Consider the following 21922-nt stretch of genomic DNA (forward strand, 5'->3'; position numbering starts at 1 on the left):
AACAAACCTTAAGTCTCTAAGAAACAGGGTTGATATTAAATTTGTCAAATGATCAAAAAGTTTAGCTAATTTTTTGATGAAAACGTTCAGTCTTAAATTACGTTCGTTTCTTGTTCTTTATTTCTCGTGATTGTATTTGGGAAAAACCAACCTCATTACGTTAAGAAATAGGGTTGATATTTGTATAAAAATCATTAATTTTTTTAATGAAGATCATAATTTGTGTTTTTTTTTGTTACTGTGCACTCAATGTGATTGTAAAAACCTTTTACAAATATTATACTTTCAATGTAGACTTATAATTCGCTTTTCGTTTACATTTTTGCTATTTATTTTTTTGCTTAAGCCTTTAATTGCTCGGAATATTCACTTTGAAGGGTTTTGTTTTTAGTGTGTGGCGTTGCGGTGGAATTTTTATCGATAGTTTTTTTGTCGATGAATTTTGTTTAAAAGTTTTAGTAGTATTATATTTTGTAGCTGTAAATACTTTTGTTAATGATAGTTTATGAATCTCATAATTATATTTATGGAAAACTGAGTACGAAAAAAACAAAAACAAAAATATTGAGCTAAAATTGCCAAAATAAGCTTTCTTTTATTATGTTAGAAAGCATTCACCCTAACTCATCCTATAGTACAGAAGATATTGTTTTCATGTTAAAATCAATTAGAAATCTAACTCTAGAATGTATTACCGTCTAATTACAGCATAAATTAACTACACATCATTACCAATATATATTAAAACGTGGTGTTAGATAACATTCAAAACTTTCCACACCAAACAGCAAATACAAAACGAATATATTTACTTTCCCCCGCAGCCAATATTCCCGATACAAAAATTTCTAGCTTGAAATCATGACAAGAATTTATAATACATTATGATGTAGCAGATTACTTTATAAGAAAATGTTTTCAGCTATTTTCAGCTTATTTGTAGACTCTGTAAGCGTAAACACAATTTTTCAGCGACGCCGATAAATATTTCATGTTGATGTCACGGGTGAGAAAAATGATAAGACACTATAAAAACTATGAGGCGAAAATGTTATACCTAGAACTTTTTATTTTATCAGAGAAACGTGTTAGGACTTTGACATTTTTATGAACTGATAGTATTATGTAACTGGTGTTCGGCTGTGACTTCTTTCATGTAGAAATTAAGAAGGCTATTCGTCACACGCGATATTTAGTTCAAACTGTTTTAATAATATATTATGTCAATTTGTTTAGTGAATTTTCAACTTTATTACAAAATACTAAATAAGTAAATCGTTTGTACATTAACTCGATCGTACGGGTTTACACAGAAAGCACTACCTCATTTTATACCAATTTTAATTCAAGATCGTTGAACCATTTTAGTGTCATCAACTTATTTGTTATTTATATTTTTTAATCTTTGGCCCATACAAAATTTGTCTATCTTTTATAATAACTATCGTGAGACATACTAAATTAACAAAATCACGGGTTACTCACGTAAATTAATGGAGAAAAGCTCTACTAGTTTCGAGTCACAGAGGGACTCTTCATCATGAGCAACGTGCTCATACGTGGCGACGTTGAGCAGGAATTATCTTTCTTTTTAAATTATTTGCATAAGAAAATAAGCTTAATGACAAAAAGTAATAAGTCGGTGACCTAGGTGGCCTAATCTAATAAAATTTAGCACTAGAAATAGACTGAACTCATTCTATTGTTTTGTGGTTTAATCAATCTTTGGTTTATGACCTAAAACAGAACAAAAGCGTAGGTAGACGACCTATAGTAGTCTACTTTAGATGTTATAAGTACATTGTAACTATAGCTTTAATACAATTTTCCTTCATGGCTTCTTGTTTACTAGAAAGGAGGACACGTGTTGATTTCATAGGATTTTCCTAGAAGTTAGCTCTCTGTACTAAATAATATCTAATAATAGGTGCTTGGATATCAAATATCTTCAACTAATATGTTCATATTTCTTATTTTTATAAGCTCAGTAATGTGAGTAGTAGTTATTTGATTTAGAAATTGTTTGGGTAATACAAGACTTTTGTTTTTCTCAAACTGATGTCATATATTATTATTTAAAAAGATATTGAAGTATGTTATGTAGGTACACAAAAACCAAATTGAATCACATAAGACTATTAAGTGTGGGAGAGTAATGGTTCGGCACAAATGGACCGGCTCGACCGGAGTGATACCACGGCTTCACAGAAACCGTTGTGAAACAACACTTGCGTTGTATTTTGTTGTATAAGTGAGGTTACCGGAGGCCCAAATACCCACTTCCCAATCCCCGATTCACCAACAATTCTTAAATTCCTAACCCTCAAAAGGCCGGCAACGCACTTGTAACGCCTCTGGTGTTTCGTGTGTCCATAGGCGGCGGCGATTACTTACCACCAGGTGTTCCGTATGTTCCTTTACCGGCTTATATCATAAAAAAAATGTGAAACTAGTGAAACAATCTGCAAGAAAACTTAACCTAAAAAATTTTAATCGATATCGATAAAAAATGCAGTTTCACATCACTACAGTATAATCGGATTATCGTAGTTAGGCTGAGTATTAAGGACTTTTTACATCGCGTCGTGATTGTTTTTCGGCTTCAAAATGTACTTTGAGAATGTTAGACATTAATTAAATTATTTTTTTAATGACTGCTTCGGTGATGTAGTGGCTTAAAGTGCGGCAACCGTGAATTAGAGAGTGGGACTTGGGTCAGTAAGAGTGAGTGCTAAAATTATAAACATATTATTATTATGTTTTATCTTAAAAAGTACATATAATTTGGAAAACGTGATATTGGTACTTGTCGTTAGTAGGTTTCGAACCCGCACCCTCATACATGTACTTAAATGTATCGATAGTAGGTAAGCCATCTATAGCACGCTTTTATAGCACGTATCCATAACACGTATCTCTCGATATAAAAACATTGCTTAGCAGTATCGGTTTCTACCAGTGCTATGCTGTGTACTAATGAATATGATTGGTAGAAGCCAAACGCATCCACAGCAATGTGGTATAGTGTGCTATACCACATTGCCAGAGATGTGTCTCTGGTGAATAAGTACCGTTAGACTGTCAACCTGTGTTCAACAGTGGACGTCTTGTAGACATTTTCACCTTTTATCTTATAAGTCCCATGTAATAGGTGGTAAGCCTATTGGCATATACTGAATCAATTCCAGACTCCGTGCTACTACTGAGAAATTGTCGAAAAACCGAAAAAAACCCAATAATACTTTTGCCCGACCCGGGAATTGAACGCGAGAACCTTTGTCTGGCAGTCGCACTCGACTAACGGGTCAGTCAGTTCTCAGAACACTAAGTCATCATTAAAAAACAATCCGAATATCAAACGTATTTACATACCTAACTACAAGCGAGTACTTTCTCAAAAACAATAACATATTACATTAAAAAGTATTTAGGTAATATCAAAAACTCTTTGTAGTCATCTGTTCGCGAAAGGTTCACATTAATAAAGAACAAATAATGCCCTAAGGGATACCCAGACGTACATACATACATACACATATGTGATTATGTTTTTGTACTAAATTGTGTTTGTTTTATAATTACTGGCGGTGTTGTTGTAAGTCTGGTAGATAGATGGGTTGCCGGAACTCTGGTTCAAAGAGTAGGAGTAAGAATGGGGTGTTTTTTTCTCAGTAAGAGTCTAATACTCCTTCTCGCCTTGCCCAAGGCGGGAGAAGACATTAGATGAATTCTCCCCTTAAAAAAAAGTATAATAGTTAGATGGGTTGCCGGGGTTGTGGCTTGAAGAGTAGGAGTAAAAATGGGGTGGTTTTTAGTCAATAAGACCCTATACAGACGGACTGCATTGTCCGCATCTGCTGCTGCGGCGACGTCTGCCAGTCTAGGGCCTACGAGTCTGACACTTCTTTTTGCCTTACGTAACGTGGAAGAATTTCTACGCTCAAAAAAAAATGAGAGCAAATGAGCTTGTGGCACGCGATCAGCGTCACCCATGAACACCCGCAGAACCAGAGGAGTTACAGGTGCGTTGCTGGCCTTTTAAAAAGTTAATAGTAGTTAAAAGTTAACTGCTGAGAAATGGATCTCGTGTTCCATTCCCGGAGACAATATTGTCACAAAAATAATGATGACAAGAGCGAAGAAGCCGCGTAAGGAGTATTGGTTTTAATTTCTTGGTAGGACAAAGAATAATCGGACCTTTCTCGGGTTTTTCGAAAATTCTTAGTAATATCAAGGACACCGATATTATGCCTAGAACAGGGCAATAGGCATCGCCTATTTATATTAGGGAACTCACATACATTCAATTTTAGGCTCTTTCTTCTACAACCAACGAACTAATTTCCTTTGTCAGGCTTTTATAGAACTAAAAGTATTATAAACTTTTTATACTAAAGTAAAATAGAGGATTAAACCAATTAATAATGTACAGCCTACTTGCTGAATAGCCGCTTATAAACGTCCCAACAAGTTTTTTTATTTCGTTAAAGGATTTACATATTACTACAACATTTCATAGTACTAGCGAAACTTTACACGCAAATCGGTTTTGTAGTTTAGTTTAAAGTATGTATAAAGGAGTAAGTATATAAGGAGCTTTAGACGTACATGCCACGGCTTTATTGGGAGGTAGTGTGTTGTGTTTGAAGATTACAATAGTTAATATAAATTTCTTTTTCATACAAAAAAAAAATCTCTATGTTTGAATTTGTTATGAAAGAGCTATCTCTATCACATATTGATGTAAGCTGGCAACACTATGTTGATGTTTTTTAGGGGTTAACCATCCAATGTCTTCTCCCGCCTTGGGTGAGGCGAGAGGGAGTGTCAGACTCTTACTGACTAAAAACCACCCCGTTCCTACTCCTGCTCTGGATCAGGCACTGGTAGTGTTGCGAGTGTCTATAGGTGGCACTGATCTTACCATCAGGTCATTGCTCATTTGTTCCCTATTCCATAAAAAACGCCGTCTTTTGAAATCTTCCGTCAGTCTGTCATGACCATATGGAAAAATGAGCAAGAAACTCCAGAACACCCAGATCAATGTACAATTTACCAAAAGACTTTTAATTCACATAGTTGAAAATGCTTTTAATTAGTATCGGTTCTCAGTATATGTACCTGTATCACACAGTATCGGTGGCCATAATTTCCCAGCAGTGTGAAAGAAGTCCCACGGTGACAGAATGAAAAATTGCGGCGCGCGACCTAATTCCCTTCACCATTAGATGTACAGGGAACTATGTAGCTGGAAGTGGCTTATGTGGAAGATCGTTGTTTTGGTGATTGAGTAAGTGTTGTTGGTGTTCATAAAGGTTTTGAAGGAAGTCGTTGTGGTTCAAACTTGAAAGGATGATGTTCCCTTTTTTTTTGTTTGGGGAAAATCATCTAATGACTTTTCCCACCTTGGGTGAGGCGAGAGAGAGTATTACACTCTTACCTAGTGGTAAAAATTTCAGAATTGAATTGAATATGTACCTACTAAAGAAGATTATTGAAAGTCAGGAATAGGACGAAGAATAAGAATAGGGATTTTATTATAACCTTCGTAGGATATGCTAAATTAATTATTATGTTATCGGCTTACTCACGTAACTGTTCGACGAGTTACTCGACTAGTTTCAAGCCATTGTAGAGCCTTATATTTATGAGTAGCATTCTGCGACACAACGATTATTACGTAGTTGACTAAGCCGATAACATAATTATTAATTTAATATGTTTTACGAAAGTTATAATAAAATTGAATAACTCGTAAAAAATATAGGTACAGATATTAATTAAAAAATCACCATTAAGATCCAACAAACATCGGAAGCCCCATCTAGTACCACATAATTCTCAGTCGGGCCTTATTCTTGCAAAATTGAATTTTCCTTGGTGGTACGACGTTTTAATTAAGAATACAGATATATAGGTCGATGGATGTCGCCTAATGCCGGGGTGACGATATGTGCCATATATTAAATTTTGTTACTTAGAAATTTTCTCCTACTTAAATTGATAGCTATGAATAATGAATGAGGTGAGGCCACGTTTTAGATGGGTTACCGTTTTTGAGTAAGTGATTATTTGTAATGAAATGATACGGGATGGTACGGAATAGAATTGTGTCTGGAGATGTGGTTTCTTGTTTTATTGTTCGGATGTGTTTTGCATTGCGTGTTTTTAAATTGTAGCAATAGTTGTGGGTAGTTTTTTTATGGTATAAGCCGTTAAACGAGTGGACGGATCCTGGTGGTAAGCAATCGCCGCCGCCCATGGCCACCAGAAACATGAGAGGCGTTAAAAGTGCGAAGCCGGTCTGTTTGTTTGGAAATCGGGAATTAGGAAGATTGGTAAGGGGAGTAATTGGGCTTCCAGTAACCCCAGACACAACGAAACACACCGCAAGTGTTGTTTCACGTCAATTTTATGTGAGGCCGTGGTATCATAAAACATGTCTAAATTATTTTTCCCCACAAAAGAATTGCATTTTCTGCTAGAAGATGTAATTCTTTTGTCCCTATCCTAGAATAGTAGCTCTCCAGCAAACATTTCACGAAATAATCACAGACAGGTACAAACAATCATCATTCATAAATACGCAAGTAAAACTTTGTGAAAGGAAAAACGTAATATTTTTGCAAGCAAGCGCATCTTATCGAGGGCCTGACAAACTTACAGCGATGAAAAGGAAAAAAGATACAAAAAAAGATAAAACGTTGAAAAGATACGATTCATGGTCCCGGAGTCAAATGAGTATTAAAGTGAAGGAAAACTCTTTTGTTGTCCGCTATGCAATGTGATCAAATTAAAAATGGTGATGTGCACGTTTTTTTAATGTCGATATCGATAAATGAAATGGAAAAGGTTTTGTGGTCGAGAAATTACATGATTATATTAAGAATCTCAAAAAAGAATAGAAATGTTGATATAAAATATACACAAGTAGATTATACGTTTTTATAAAATACTGAAATATTTATTTTTAGTCAGCACTTTTGAGCTCATCATGTTCTGATTCAGTGTGTATATTTGTTTTACTATTTTTGTTATAGTCGTAAACAAAATTGTTTACAATTTATATAATAGGTTTTTTGCTTTGAATTGTCTATTTTAAGAATTTAAAGTACTTAAACTTAAAATTTGTAACTGACTGCTTCGTTGGCGGAGTAGTTGCAAGTGCGACTGCCGGGCAAGGGGTCTTGGGTCCGATTTTCGGGTCGGGCAAAGTAATGCAGGGCTTTTTTTCAGTTTTTCGAAAAAAAATTCAGTAGTAGCACGGAGTCTGGAAATGTACCCAGTATATGGCAATAAAGTCACTACTAATTACAAGGGACTTATAACACAAATAGTGAAAAGTGGGTGTACATTGTACAACCTACCCCTACGAGGATAAACGGCGTGATCGTCATTAACGCATTGTTTTTCATAATTACCTGTTATCGAAATCAAACACGATTGTATTATTATTTCAAACAAGACAGTATAAACAGAACATAATAAATGTGGGATGGAAGGCACAAAGGTTGTCGGGATAAACATGGCCTTGTAAAGTGTACTGCTACAATATTTTAGTGCCCGAGGGAAAGATCCTAATAATGTTATAAAAATATCGATAAAATCTATCTTCAACCTCAATTTTGTACTATCGATAGATATTTTTCTAACAAAATGTAGAAGATTTTTTGTTCGTTTTTTGAGAAATATCAATTATAATACCATGGGGATATACTTATCTTCATCGTATACATGACATGTTGTTATAATTAACGTACCGAAAATAACTTACGTACGAAGTATTTAAAAGAAAGAGGCGGAAGATACTATAAATGACGTCATTACTATTAAAATCAACGTGTCTGAGAGAGATCGAGAGATAGAGAGATATCCACCACTCCAAACCAAATATTTTACGGAAGACGTCCACAGCTGGACAAAGAATAAACATTAATGCTATACTAATTTTAAAATAAAATTGGTTTCTACATAATCTTCAGAAGTTATTTTTGTAATGTATGTAAATGAAGTCTGTTAGTAAATAACCCTTATATTACAATTACATTGTTTATAAAGGTTCAGGATATATTATATTGTTACATTATTTTTCTTCCCCACGTATTATAATTATAATGTATACGGAACGTTCTACCTTTTTACTCGAGAAAAATATATTTTTAATTAGACTTCCATAGCCAATTTTAAATGGAGCCCGCACTTAACCAGAACATAATTATAAAATTAAATATTGTATCAAACTTGCGTCCATTTCATAAGGTTTTTGATGTTTTATTTTGGTGATGTGGTGGTAAGCCGGAGGTTTTAAGACATCCACTCCTCATGCATATGGGTGCGGGTTTGAAACCTACCAACGGCAAGTACGAATGTGACTTTTACCGAGTTATTTGTACTTTCTAAGATTATTTAGACACCACTGACAGACGGTGAAGGACAAAAATGAGGAAACCTGGGCTTATAATATCTAGTTATAAGTTTAAAATCGCCAACCCAATTGAGCAAGCTTGGTGATTAATGCTTAAACCTTCTCCGTATGAGAAGAGGCCTTTGGTCAGCAGTGGCCACTTATAGGCTGTTGATGATGTGATTTTGGGAATTTCTATTTATACATCATTACGCAGTACTTTAAAGAGATTAAAATAGTGATACGCGGATACTCCCACAAAATTCATAAAATATCAACGACGCGACACCTTAATTAAATTTTATTAATAAATTGACTAAATTTAGCGAACATTATTGACAAAACCAAATCAAAGTAATAAATATCAAAGTATACAAACATTTATTTAAATTAAATTATAATATACTGGCATTTTCAAAACATCAACATAGAAATGTCTGTAAATCCGTCCATCGCCGAACCTCGTTTCAAAATTTAAATTCACATGGATGCCAAAAAATTTTAAATATCGACAAAAAATTTCATCGACAGCGCTCCCAGCCCTAGCTGCGAAAGATAACAGCACATAGTTTACTACGTAAAGTTTTGTGCAATTATTTTAATAGACGACATCTTAGAAAGTGCGCCGCGTTACTCATTCTTTTCGTTTGCTCCTTGCTTGTGTAGGTTTGGGGGGTGGTGTGTAGTAGAAGCTTAGAGCGGGCGTGAATAAGGAAATGGTGTGTTTTTTGTGGTATGTGGGTGAATAATTTAAGTGGTTAACTGCCTTTACTCAGAGTCATTTAATAGTTACTTAACCCAGTTCTTAGCGATTGTTTTTGGAACAAAATCGTTACTAAGGAATAGTTTAAGTAACAATTAAATGTCTCTGAGTGTGGCAGTAAGTGTTGTGATAAATTCATAGGAAGGAAAGTGTACATATTAATGATTAATGTCACTCCGTCTTAAAATTTTCACATACGTAAAATGTGTAAAACTGTGTTAATGTTTTGCTAATTTTGGATGTTATTTGCTTATTGCTAATTTTAAAGGCCGGCAACGCGCCTGTGACTCCTCTTGTGTTGCGGATGTCCATGGGTGGCGCTGATCGCTCGTTTAACATAAAAAATGTATTTAAGTTAGTTCAGAAGTCTATAAGCCCTAGAACCGAAGAGAGAGCCTTTCGTTATAACTGAAAGGTTCTTGTAACAAGTTAGACTAACTAGAATCCCAAAAAACATTCTCAACAAATGTTTTCTTACTTTTCCTAAATACGAGATTCATTAACACAGGTTAGACCGGAGCTGAGTTAGCAAAAGTTGTTTTTTAGTAACTTTTATTACTTTTTAGGAAGTTGCCATAATATTTGATCTCGATAAAGATTGAACTGTTACATATTTTAGTGTCAAGCTCTTGGACTTCGGTTTTTCTATAATTTCTCAGTAGTAGCACGGAGTTTGGAATTGTGCCGATAAATGGCTCACCCCTATTACATAGGACTTATAACACAGATGGTGAAAAGTGGGTGTACATTGTATAGCGGCATTACGTGCCGTAATGTGCACCTTTGCCTACCCCTTCGAAGAAAAAAGGCATGACGTTGCGTTGCATTTATTCAACAAATCTGCAATCGCTATTCACTCCTAACTCAGGCCAAAACAAAGACTATTGTGCTAAAATCGAGAGAATTGCTCGTTTTTTTTTTCTTTTATTTTTTTTTGTAACGAAGGCATTACTACGGCCGTCCTCCTTACGGCGTGCTTTGAAAATTAAGACTTGCTACATTTTCTATTATGTTTTATTTGCAAACTCTAATGTAATCAGACGTACTTCGATTTAAACCTGCAAATGGCATCTTTTTGTTACTAAAATTATACGTAATTTGTATTTTTTCTTCGCCGTTTTGAGGTTAAAAGGTATTTTAAGTGTGACATTTATTTATACAGTGAGTGTTTAGTTTAATAGAGTAGAAAGTAGATATAAGTGTTTACTACACTTATTCTTTATTTGTTGGCTTCTATTTTGACGATGTCTTCTTAAAAATAGGCAGATTTGTGAGAGTACTTGGTATTTTGTCAGTTACGGTAGTTGATCTTGTCATTCTGTAAAATGATGTACTAGTTTCCAACAGATGAAAATTAATGGTGCCTTTTCCACCAGAGATGTGCTATGTAGCTATGCTGCGAAGATGTGAAACTATGTGACCGTTTCCACCGATACTAAGCTATGTAGCTGTGTGAGTAAAATATGCTTCAAGATGCACTGCCGCAAATTAGTGGTGCGAGGAAGACGCGCAGCTCGAGTATACCCATTGTACACATCCAAAACATACACCTTTCACACGCGCCTTTATTAAAATCATATTCACACACCTTACCTCCCATTTACCGTTCTACGAGTATGACTAATTTTTTATGAAACTACCAAAAAAGGAGGAGGAAACTGGAAAATTTTTCAACGAAGCGACTTAGCGACTTGAACAAATAAACGTGAAAAGAAATTAATCTGGCCATTTCTCACTGTCAACGTCGGTTTAACGTAAAAAACTGGTACCGAAACCCGTATTATTTTATCATCAATCCACCAGAGGGCGGTGTGATCAGCAGGATTGTCACTTAAAAAGTTTTTTTTTTTAGTTTTTCTTCGTAAAGTAATTAAGTTTTAAACGTTGGTTGATTAGGTGTGGCTTTTAAAGGTTTTAAGGTTGAAGGAAGAAAATTGTTATTTGGTTATGCGTGTTAATTTTTTTATTAGACGTAGTTGAAGGTTAAGTATTGAAAGGATTTTCTTTTTTTATAAAAACGTTGGAGTACTTTATACTAGTTATTTTCTCCTATACTGTGGGTGCGTTTACAAACATACAATTTCACATACACATTGCACCGAGACCTGAAGCAACAATTTGTGGATCACTTAAAGAGTTGCTTCGTATGGGAAACGTTGACGTGGTAGCTGGGGAACTGGCTGTCGTGCTATGTGTAGCGGGTTCGAATCCCACACGGAACAACTCTTTGTGTGATCCATAATTGCTTGTTTCGTGTCTAGGTGACACGTGTATGTTTGTAAACGCACCCACGACACAGGAGAAAATCCTAGTGTTTTCTTTAAAGTAAGTCCTTTATCAAAAAAAAAAAAGGAAAAATCATCTTTCTTGAATTTCAATACCTTATTTCTAAACGATTCCAGTTTTCACTTTATCACTTTTTTCTTATAATATATTTTCCATATACCATCCTATTTCCATACATACCTAACCATAACCTACCATTTAATAAAAATTCATATAAGTAAATATTTTTCATTTCAACTTAGAAACTTGTATCGTGTTATTCGAAAAAGTTTTCAGTAAACTGAAATACACGATTCGGGAGTTAGAAAACAAAACGTGTAAAGTAATATTGGGGTGCGGGCTGAAAGCTCCCTGAAACTGCTCTGAATTTCAGCTGAAAGACTTACAAACGTTTTCCAATCTTTCTATTTGTCTTAACCACTGTATTTTAAGTGGCCGCAGTTAAAAATATCATCCTTTTCTTTAACACAAATTTAGAGTGGTTTTCCACCAGAGATGTGCTATGCTACGTTGCTGTGGATGCGTTAGGCTTCCACCAATCATATTCATTGGTACACATAGCTTAGCACTGGTGGAAATGGACTCAGCTAAGCTATGTTTTTCATAAGAAAAGATAGAGATATCACAAACTCGAGCTGTGCATCTTCCTCGCACAGCTACTTTGCGGCGGTGCAACGTCGTAGCACATTTAACTAGCATAGCTACATAGCTTAGTATCAGTGAAAACGGTCACACTGTTACAGCTTAGCTACCGTATTGCTATGGTGGAAAAGCATCCTTAAGTTGAGATAATTGATCGAAAATTAATGTCAAGTCGTGTTAGGTACTCAGTATGACACTCAAATTCATTCATTAGTCATGTGGAAACTACTGATTAATTTTCGAAATACCGTAAAAAATCGTAAAACCGTAATATCAAAGTACCTAAGTCCAATAACACTTTATTACTTATTACAACAAATCACATAAAATATAAATCCTATTTGCAACTCTTATAGCAAAGGAGGAAAAAATGGCAGCTTCTAAAATGGATCGGAAAACAATTTTTCCATTTAAAACAGTAGGTAGGGTGCAAAAGGAAAGTTTAAAGATTTCCCTCCCAACGACGAACGTTCGGAAGAAATATAAAACTGTGGAGACGGCGGGAGACGTTTCATTTGTGAAAATTATTGAATTTGAATTATTGGCTACCTTGATCAGAGTAGGGGTGCAGTGGAGTCGAGTTTGAGTGTAAAATTATTTTTTGTCAGTTTAAATTCTGATGAGTTGATGGTATTTGAATCCTCTTAGTTTAAATTAATATTTTTGACAATTATTATTAGTTAATTCGTGCATAATGCTTGAAGTGGTGGGTAGGCATGCACATATTCAATGTTACTCCCATGTTACTATTTTATAATTTGAGTCATTCTGTCGGTCTGTTGTATGTTCCTAATTAAAATCAAAAAGACCAATAAACTAACTAACTTAGAAATTGAACTCCAGACCATTTGTTCGCACTGACGAGTTTTTCTTTTTGAGGGGGGAAATCCATGACTTCTCCCGCCTTGGGTGACGTGAAAGGGAGTGTCAGACTCTTACTGAATAAAAACAACCCCGTTCCTACTCCTGCTTTTCGAGCTGGATCCCCGGTAACCCATCCTGAAAGTCGTCAGGATCACTATTCTATACAAGATATTTTTTTAATTGTGATACTGAGCAATAATAAGTAACATAGTATCAATTTACCTTTCAAGGAGATAGGCAGGAGCATATTTTGACGAAGGTATATTTCTTAGAAATATGGGTTTTATTACAGATTCTTCCATATTACTGAGAACTTTGTAAATCATTCCGCTAATAATTCTTTACACGAGTCAGGGCTTTAGTTGATAAGAGATCCGCTTAGTGATAATCAAATCAATATATTGTATGTATGTATAAAATAAATGTCATTACTGGTGATTAAGTTACAGACGGACAAATGTACAGTTGAAATATATTGCCTACTAACTTCTGCCAGTGGCTTCACAGTGGTGGAATAAAAAGCATCCCATTACCCAAGTCAACTTATGCCCTCTCTGTATGCCAATTTTCACGGCTTGCTCACGTAACTATTAGAGGTAACTCAACTAGTATCAAGTCGCGTCAGGGACTCATAGCCTTACGAGCTATGAGCCGCGTCTATTGTTGTTTTACGAACTCAGATTTCTCGAAATTATGGATGTAAATGGGAAAGTACTAGATTTTTATTCGTACATACAAAGCCATAGGTAATACCTAGTACACAATTTAAGCTATACACACCATTTTATTGTGGTCTCGCTTTGTATGATCTTTCCGTACATTAGAAGATCAGTTTATACTGGTTTATTCTGTAACCGTATGGTACCTTATAACTTAGGATCCGAAAGTCACGAACAATTTTAACTACCTTGCTTAATGCCGTCACTTAAGATTTAGATGTCTTGTGAGCAAAATTTCAAGACATTTTCTGACTTAAACGTATTCACGGTAAGTAGGTATGTAGTATAGTAGGTACTTAGCAATTAAAGCCTTATTGTCTACAATTCTAGATATTTTAACGTACATTTTGAGCTAGTTTTGGAACATGTTTTGTTAAATAAATTATCTAAATGACGGTTTGAATCTTTATGTATTTAAATGTTTGATTTTAAAGACATATTTATGTTGTTATTGGAAAAATAATACATAAAGCATTATACTCTAATAAACCTCGATTAACCATTAGTTAAGTTTACGGCGTACTTTCTAAGATTACTCAGACAAGACTGATAAACGGTGAAGGAAAATATCCTGAAGAAACCTGGCCTTATAAAAGTAATTTCTAATTATAAGTTTAAAATTGCCAAACCGCATTGAGCAAGCGTGGTGATTAATTCTCTGTATGAGAGAAGGCATTTGGGTCAGCAGTGGCTACTTATAGACTGTTGGTGTGATGTGAGGCTTTGCCAGCGTGAAACAAAGAAAAAAGTAGACTACATCACTCTCTCTTTTCTCCTATCTTCAGACACCATAATAACAAACACATGTTTAACAGTAATAAAAAAAAATACTGCCGTACTCAGAGACATTTAAAGATAACTTAAACTATTCATCAGTAACGATTTTGTATGGAAAACACTTGCTAAGGACTGGGTTAAGTAACCATTAAATGACTCTGAGTGCGCGAGTCAGAGTCATTTAATGGTTATTTAACTTAAGTCTTAGTCATTTAATGGTTATTTAGTTTAAGTAATCATTAAATGACTCTGACTCGCGCACTCAGAGTCATTTAATGGTTACTTAACCCAGTCCTTAGCAAGTGTTTTCCATACAAAATCGTTACTAAGGAATAGTTTAAGTAAGCATTAAATGACTCTGAGTGTGGCAGTGAGTACGGCAGCTAGACTAATAACTAAAAAAATACAATATATCGACTCCATCCCTCTCGATATCCCAAGTCCAGTAGAGGTGGCAGGTGGACAGTCACAGCGCAAAATTTTGTTCCTCAGCCACTTGGAATTACAGTAGCGAAGATATATAGCTATGTATATATGTATAGCGGGGTGTAGCTATGTATAGCGTTTAGCTGACTGTGTGGTGCCCACCTGTGGGGTATTCTTGGTGATATTTGAGTTCTCGTTTTAAAATGTGAATTTGTTTTAAAGTTTTATAGTATAGGTTTTTGTGTCGTGTTGGTTAAAAAGTATTGTGTTTATTGTTGAGGAAACCTCGACGGTCTCGTTGGTTGAGCGATTTCTAATTAATGCGATTGCGGGAAGAGGTCTCGGGTTCGATTTCCGGGTCGGATAAAATATTGCTGGCCTTTTCGTGGTCGAAAATTTCTCAGTAGTAGTACGGAGTCTGGAATTGTATCCAGTATAATTATGGCAATGGGCTCACCCCCTATTACATGGAATTTTTGACAAAAATGGTGAAAAGTAGGTGTACTACCCTTTAGGAAATACATATTGGCAATGATTTCCTTTCCTTGATCAAAATAACTTAAAGATTACGAAAACTCCTATTTTAAAAAAGGGTACCACGCATCTAAACATACAATACATTATCCAAAACCTTCTCAAACTGAGAACCTTCATATTTAAATCGGTAAACAAAATTGACGATCATACACCCTCAAAAACACAAACCAACATCACGAATTTAAACCACAACACAGCAACCCATTTCCAAGCCTATCACCATCAGGATTAGAATCAAATTAGTCTGACAACCATCTTTATAAGGAAGTTCTTAGAAGAACAGCTTCATTAAGGAAATTGAGACCCTATTCTCTACCTGATCAAACAAACTGGTACAGACGATACTCAGGTGGTTACTTCGAGTATAAATTAGACAAGGTATCGTGGGGGTAGTGTTGTTTTAACTGTCGTTTCGATTAGTGAATTGGTTTTGCGGTGATTTTGGGTATGCTAGATGTTGTGGGGGATTTGGTTTTTGATATAATCGAAATACGGAATAATACTTCCGGTACAAATAAATACAAAATATCACGTTTTGTATTTATTTTTATCCTCGAAAGAGTATTCAGAGGTGCACATTACGGCACGTAATGTCGTAATAAGTTGTAAATATAATGTACACTATGTAACTCGAGCGATTTGTGCCATGTATATTTTTATTTGACTTAAAATGTAAATCTCACTTTCGCGCTGTTTGGAATGTTTAAAACTACTTTAACTTGGTTTCAGAATAATATAAGCTCGTTTAATGCCCAAAATATACCTTTGAACATAACAATATTTTTATTATTAAACCAAGTACCTACTTAATTTTATTCTAATTAAAATGCAAAACGCTCTCTATAACATTCATACACAATCTATCAAAATGATTGTACAGACAAAAAATTAGAAATTAAGCCTTTCGATGCTTGTTTTACAAAAACAAAAAAAAAACAAAACCGTCAAGCATAAACCGTCTATACAAATACAGTCACCAGTAGCAACACTAAATTTCAGAACTTTTTCACAATTCCCCCGTAGGTAACGGAATTCAATTCAGTATTTTTCAGCACCTGAAAGTTTTTCCTGAAAAAAAGGTGAAATAAAGTGTTCCCCTGTAGTATTTTGAAACAGGATTGTTGGGTTATTCACTTCGATAAGGAGGGAAAGTTTTTTAAAGAGGTTTTCTCCAAAAAAAGGGGTAACAGGGGTTCAAATAAATGTATTTGGTTTTTATTATTAGCCGACTTCAAAATAAAGGAGGTTTTCAGTTTGACCTGTATGTATGTATGTTTGTGCGTGATTATCCCGTGTTTGGCTGAACCAATTTTTATGCGGTTTTTAGCATAGTATTTTTCAGACCTAAGAAGCTGCGGACTACCTAGCGAGTTTACCGGGGCTTCGGTTCGACAAGCAGGAGTAGGAACGGGTGGATGTTAGTCAGTAAGAGTCTGATACTCCCTCTCGCCTCGCCCAGGGCAGGAGAAGTCATTGGATGATTTTCCCCCTTCAAAAAAAAGGAGAAGGTTTTAGGGATATTACTTAACATAAAAAAATAAGGTGGTAAAGAAAATTGGAGGTGAATAAATGTTGAACACTTTTTTTTTAGTTTGCTTATTTTCTTTTCTTTTCTGCTATCTTGTAATTATCTAAATAAGCGCAAATTAGAATAGTGGCCTTCAAGGTTGGGGCTTTCATTAGTTGGGCTGTTTGATATCTGATGAACTAACTACGGTATAATTTTGTGTGTTTTACTCCCAATTTAGAGGTTCTAAATAGACTTAAATATATTTTTAGACCTTAGAAACAGGTACAGATTAACTGATGAAATGGGGTTATTTGTGAAATTGATCTTAATTACATTTTTATTTACTATTTCCATTAACATGCAAATTATTGTAAATAAATAATTTAAGTTTGAGTTTGAGTTTCATTGCTCGGTAAGTCGCAAGTGAGGCTACTGAGTAAGAGATTTTGGGTACTTTTCCTGAGTCGGAAAATGAAGTAGAATTTATCAGTATTTTATATCGCTATTACATCTTCGTAGCATAGATACATAGCACATATCTGGTAGAAAAGCACCCTTAAACAACCAAAAAAAACAAAACCGCTTCTACACGACTTAAATAAAATAAATCTTCTAAAAAAGCAAAAAAACACGCACACATTTACAAAATAACACATTAATACTAAACATAAGTATGTACGATAAACAAATTATGTTTCATTTCCCACCCAGCACTAGGGTTGTCACTGCACGAATTTGTCTTCATTACCGAATTTAAAGTAACTCACGTTCGCGATCTCATTGCAATACGGTACGTCTTGAGCATACTGCGGGCTCAGGGTTGTCAAATTTGTGAATACAAGATTATTATTTATGGTTCGTAGGTAGCTGTAGGTACCTATTTGTTTTTTGGATGATAGATGTGACGCGGAATTTGTTTTGAAAGAGTTATTTGAGAGGGCGTTTGGGGGTTTGAAAATTATATGGTGTTGCTTTTTGGGAATTGAGATTATATTTTTTATGTAAATTCAATGGTTTTTTGTATATAAAATTGCTTACACCCAAAAGGCTGGCAACGCACTTGTAACGCCTCTGGTGTTTCAAGTGTCCATGGGCGGTGATGATTGCTTACCATCAGGTGATCCGTCTGCTCGTTAACCGGCTTGTTCTATAAACACATATTTTTTTATACCTAAGACACTCAGACACGGAATTGTTGATTGTAAATTTTTTGTTTAAGAGTCAAATTATTTCGTGAGGGAATCGATCCTGTGACACGTAGAGTAGCAGTCGGTTGTCCAACCACAACGCCAACCGTGCAATAAAAATTTTTGTTTTCTCAAAACTCAGTCCAGACATCCCTAGTTCACTGTCTCCCCCATTCTCCCGTTACCCTGATTATTACCGGAATCTTGACATTGAGTCTGTTTCCTGATCTTGAAGTATATCCGTTATCCGTAGCTGAAACATTTGCTTGTAAACAACGCTGCACAAATCTTATGTAAATTCCATTAAATTATTCGATATAGCTAATCTTTATTTTGTTGATAGCTGTTTATCAGCAATTTAAGTTTCCTTCTGTTTCAGGATTCTTTTTCAGTTCAACTACATATTAGGACAGAAAAACTGTAATTTGATAGAACTGGATAAATGTTAATGTATAAAACTGCTTAAAACACATTACATCAGCAGCCTGTATATTTTTACTACTGGACTACGAGCCTCCGTTACATAAAAGACTATTTCTATAATTCCCACATTACGAAGACGGGTAAAAAATAGCTGTATAAAAACATTTATTTATAAGAGAGCGATGCTGCATGGTTTCTGTCTATGCAGTGTTTTAGTCGACATTTCAACACCCGCAGAAAGAGAAAGATGTGGTGAAAAATAGTTCCTAAACGACCTTCAAAGCCAAATACTATAATATAAAAATAAGTCGGTAACCAAAGTTCCACGGTTTTACATTCGTTGGAAAGGTCTTGGGCTCCGTGAGGTTTATAGCAAGAAGAAATTCAACCAGGAAAACAGGGAAAATCACTGGTGGCGAAACGGAGTTCGCCAGGTTTACTAGTAGTATTATAAATACTAAACTCACATGTATATTCTGGTCATCAGCATTCAGCTTCTGTGTGCCGTTGTACCACTCGATCTTGGCTGCAGGTCGAGCTCCTGATGCTGTGCAGGTCAGCGTTAGAAGGGTGCCCTGTGTTGCATGCTCCCCTACTCCCGTGATCAGCGTCTTGTTTGGAGGTACTGGAAAAAAAATCATATATCATCTATAAGTCATCTATTGCTAATGTTTTGGTGTACCTAAAATTATTTACTGTTTTGTTTATTAACTGGTTGTATCTCTGACTACGCGAGGCACAATATGTTTTCTATTATGTCTCATATACTGATAGACGATAGTCAAGTGCTCGTAACTGTCTATCGAACAAGAGGTCTTTTTTTAAGGGACAAAAATCATCCGGAATGTCAGACTCTTACTGACTAAAAACCACCACGTTCCTACTCCTGCTTTTCGAGCCGGAGCCCCGGTAGTCCGCAGCCCCAGTCTTGGGTTTGGATTTCCATGTTGAGCAAATAAATTACAACGAAGATGAAAGATAGAATAAATCATGTATTTGTAAAAACCCACGACATACAAAATTCTACTCTAGAAAAAGCTCCTTGAATCCAATAATCACTACTAGACGAACGAGCTGATGGAGTGTCACAAAACAACCCTTAGATCGTATATTTTGTCTCAGTTCCATCCAATTCTAGCTGTAGTAAAAAATATGCCTGATCAGTGACATTGGTTATGTCCTTAGGACGTGGTTACAAAGGACCAGAAAGGAAATATTTAAAGATATCATAAAATATGTAAATAGAAGTAAAAGTCATGAACCTTTTGTTATTATAAAGGGATAAGATTATTATCATATATAATTATTTTAATATGAGGTGTCATTACATGTTTGTATTATTGTGTCAATTTACAAATTATAATCTCTTAGGAAACTCATTGTCTCATAATCATCATCAGACAGCAACAGCTATTTGTAATTGAGCAAAAGTCTCTTCTTAAACAGTTACTAAATGATAATTATTAATCAGCACGGTTGCTGAAAGTGGCTTAGCGAAAGCTTTATAAATTTTAGGACGCAAAGACCAAAAGATTCCTACACACTAGATTCTATTAAGTAGTGTATTGGAAAACGTTTCCACCTAAAAAGCTGACGTGAAAAGAAGTAGTTTCCAAAATCGTTCGCATCGTATACACAGCTTTAAAAGTATAGAAACGTATAATAGTTCGTCGTCTCATCCTCAGATGGGATTGGTCCTTCGGGACAAAAAGGACCAAGTTTGTAGTACCCCAACTTTTTTTATGAAGTTTTATTAGATTTCATTTTCTTCCCTCCTAGTGAATGTTCTAGGAATCCATTGACGTTTTTTAAATAATTTATTATAGTAATAATGTATGGAAGCGTTTTTCTTTATTTGATTTTTAGGGTAGCGCTTTTACTTTGCTATTTCATCGGTATGTTGCAGGTAAATACTAATAGTATTATTACAACGATGAGTAAAATATTGCATAAATCTTTAATATTTATGCAATTACTGGGTAAAACATGATTAGTGTAGTCGCTAGGTGACCAGCTCTTGTGTAAAGTGTCGCAACTTCAATTCATACAAATCAAATGAGTAAACGTTTTTTAATTTAACATCATACTCGTAATTATAAGACAATCCAAACAAACAAACAGAAAACAGACAAGAAAATTATTTCGACCTTTTATTACTTTGCGAAAAACACGTCCACGCCTCAATAGTTACAAGTTACAAAAGTAATAGGCTAGTTCCCATTATCGTCTCTCTGATTGACTATGAACACCAATCTATTACGTGACATAATATAGTGTAATTGAAAGGAAAGAAATACCTTTCAGTTACTGAAACGTTAATTAATACCTGATTACATTCTCTGAGAGGAATACTGACGATCATTCGAGAAGAATCACTATCATTTTGTGATGTATTGTAGTTTTTGTTGCTTAGGTACGCCATTGTGGATAGATGTAATATTTAATGTTGCTTTCGAAGAATTTGATGAAGAAAAGGATTAGGTTGGTGTATGAAGCTAGATAGTTCTAGGAATTATAATTATTATAAGATTACGTAAGTTAATCTACGAAGATGTAAGCGGGGGTGTATTTATTAGTATGCTTTGTTGCCAATTTTTCAGTTTTATCAGTTTGCAGAAAGACATAATTATGATTAGATTCATTAATGTAGTTGATATGATATTAAGGTTGTCAAGTTATTGATTGTTGGATTATTTAATATAGTTATATTTTGCTACTGTTGGATGTATCGAAAAAATAGAGAGATACTGAAATTCAGTGCATGTCAAAGTCAAATCATTTATTCCAATTTAACCATATACTTAGGTACTTTTGAAACGTCAACAAAGAAAGAATTAAACAATAGTCTGTCAGTCTGTCCGTCAGTGAAGCTAGGTGCGTTATTTATTTGATAAGGCGCATGAAAGTAATAGAAGCTCAGCATAGAATGATCATAGTAGCTGACACTGTATATAAGTTGCACTGCGTATCTATCTTCTTCTATGGGTTAAAAAAAGTTATACGTATAAGCACTATGTCCCTCTGACGGCCAGACCTCATATCTAGAAAAATCCCAATGATTATAATCCCGATTATAGTCAAATAGGTAATTAATGTGAAGTATTTTATATCACTTTAACGATATAATATATTGGCTTAAGTTATAAAATTATGCATGCTTTTTCTACTAATAAATAAATAAATAACTCTTTCCATATTTCACTACCAGAGTCAAATCATTCCTGCTTAACATCACAACACCAAGATATTTACCATAATTACGTACACACTAGATCTCTATCTCTATTCACCTCTATTAATTAAAGATAATTATTCCCGCCCCACTGGATATCATGTTAAGTTAATGGAGTTAATAACCAGTAGAAATCTATTAGGTGGAGGAGA

The 21922-nt window shown here is 34.8% G+C and overlaps 1 protein-coding gene across 10 annotated transcripts in view; it reads right to left on the reverse strand.

Moving 5' to 3' along the window:
- Nucleotides 1-21922, reverse strand: part of LOC118276751 (hemicentin-2) — a 476616-nt gene that overhangs the window by 28035 nt on the left and 426659 nt on the right. For all 10 annotated transcript variants that reach the window (XM_050699980.1, XM_050699976.1, XM_050699979.1 and 7 more), the window contains one exon: nt 19006-19163. In XM_050699980.1, the coding sequence (XP_050555937.1) occupies nt 19006-19163 (158 nt within the window). The remainder of the gene's footprint in view (nt 1-19005; nt 19164-21922) is intronic.

The sequence above is a fragment of the Spodoptera frugiperda genome, chromosome 17 (genome assembly GCF_023101765.2).
Source record: "Spodoptera frugiperda isolate SF20-4 chromosome 17, AGI-APGP_CSIRO_Sfru_2.0, whole genome shotgun sequence".
Lineage (NCBI taxonomy): Eukaryota > Metazoa > Arthropoda > Insecta > Lepidoptera > Noctuidae > Spodoptera > Spodoptera frugiperda.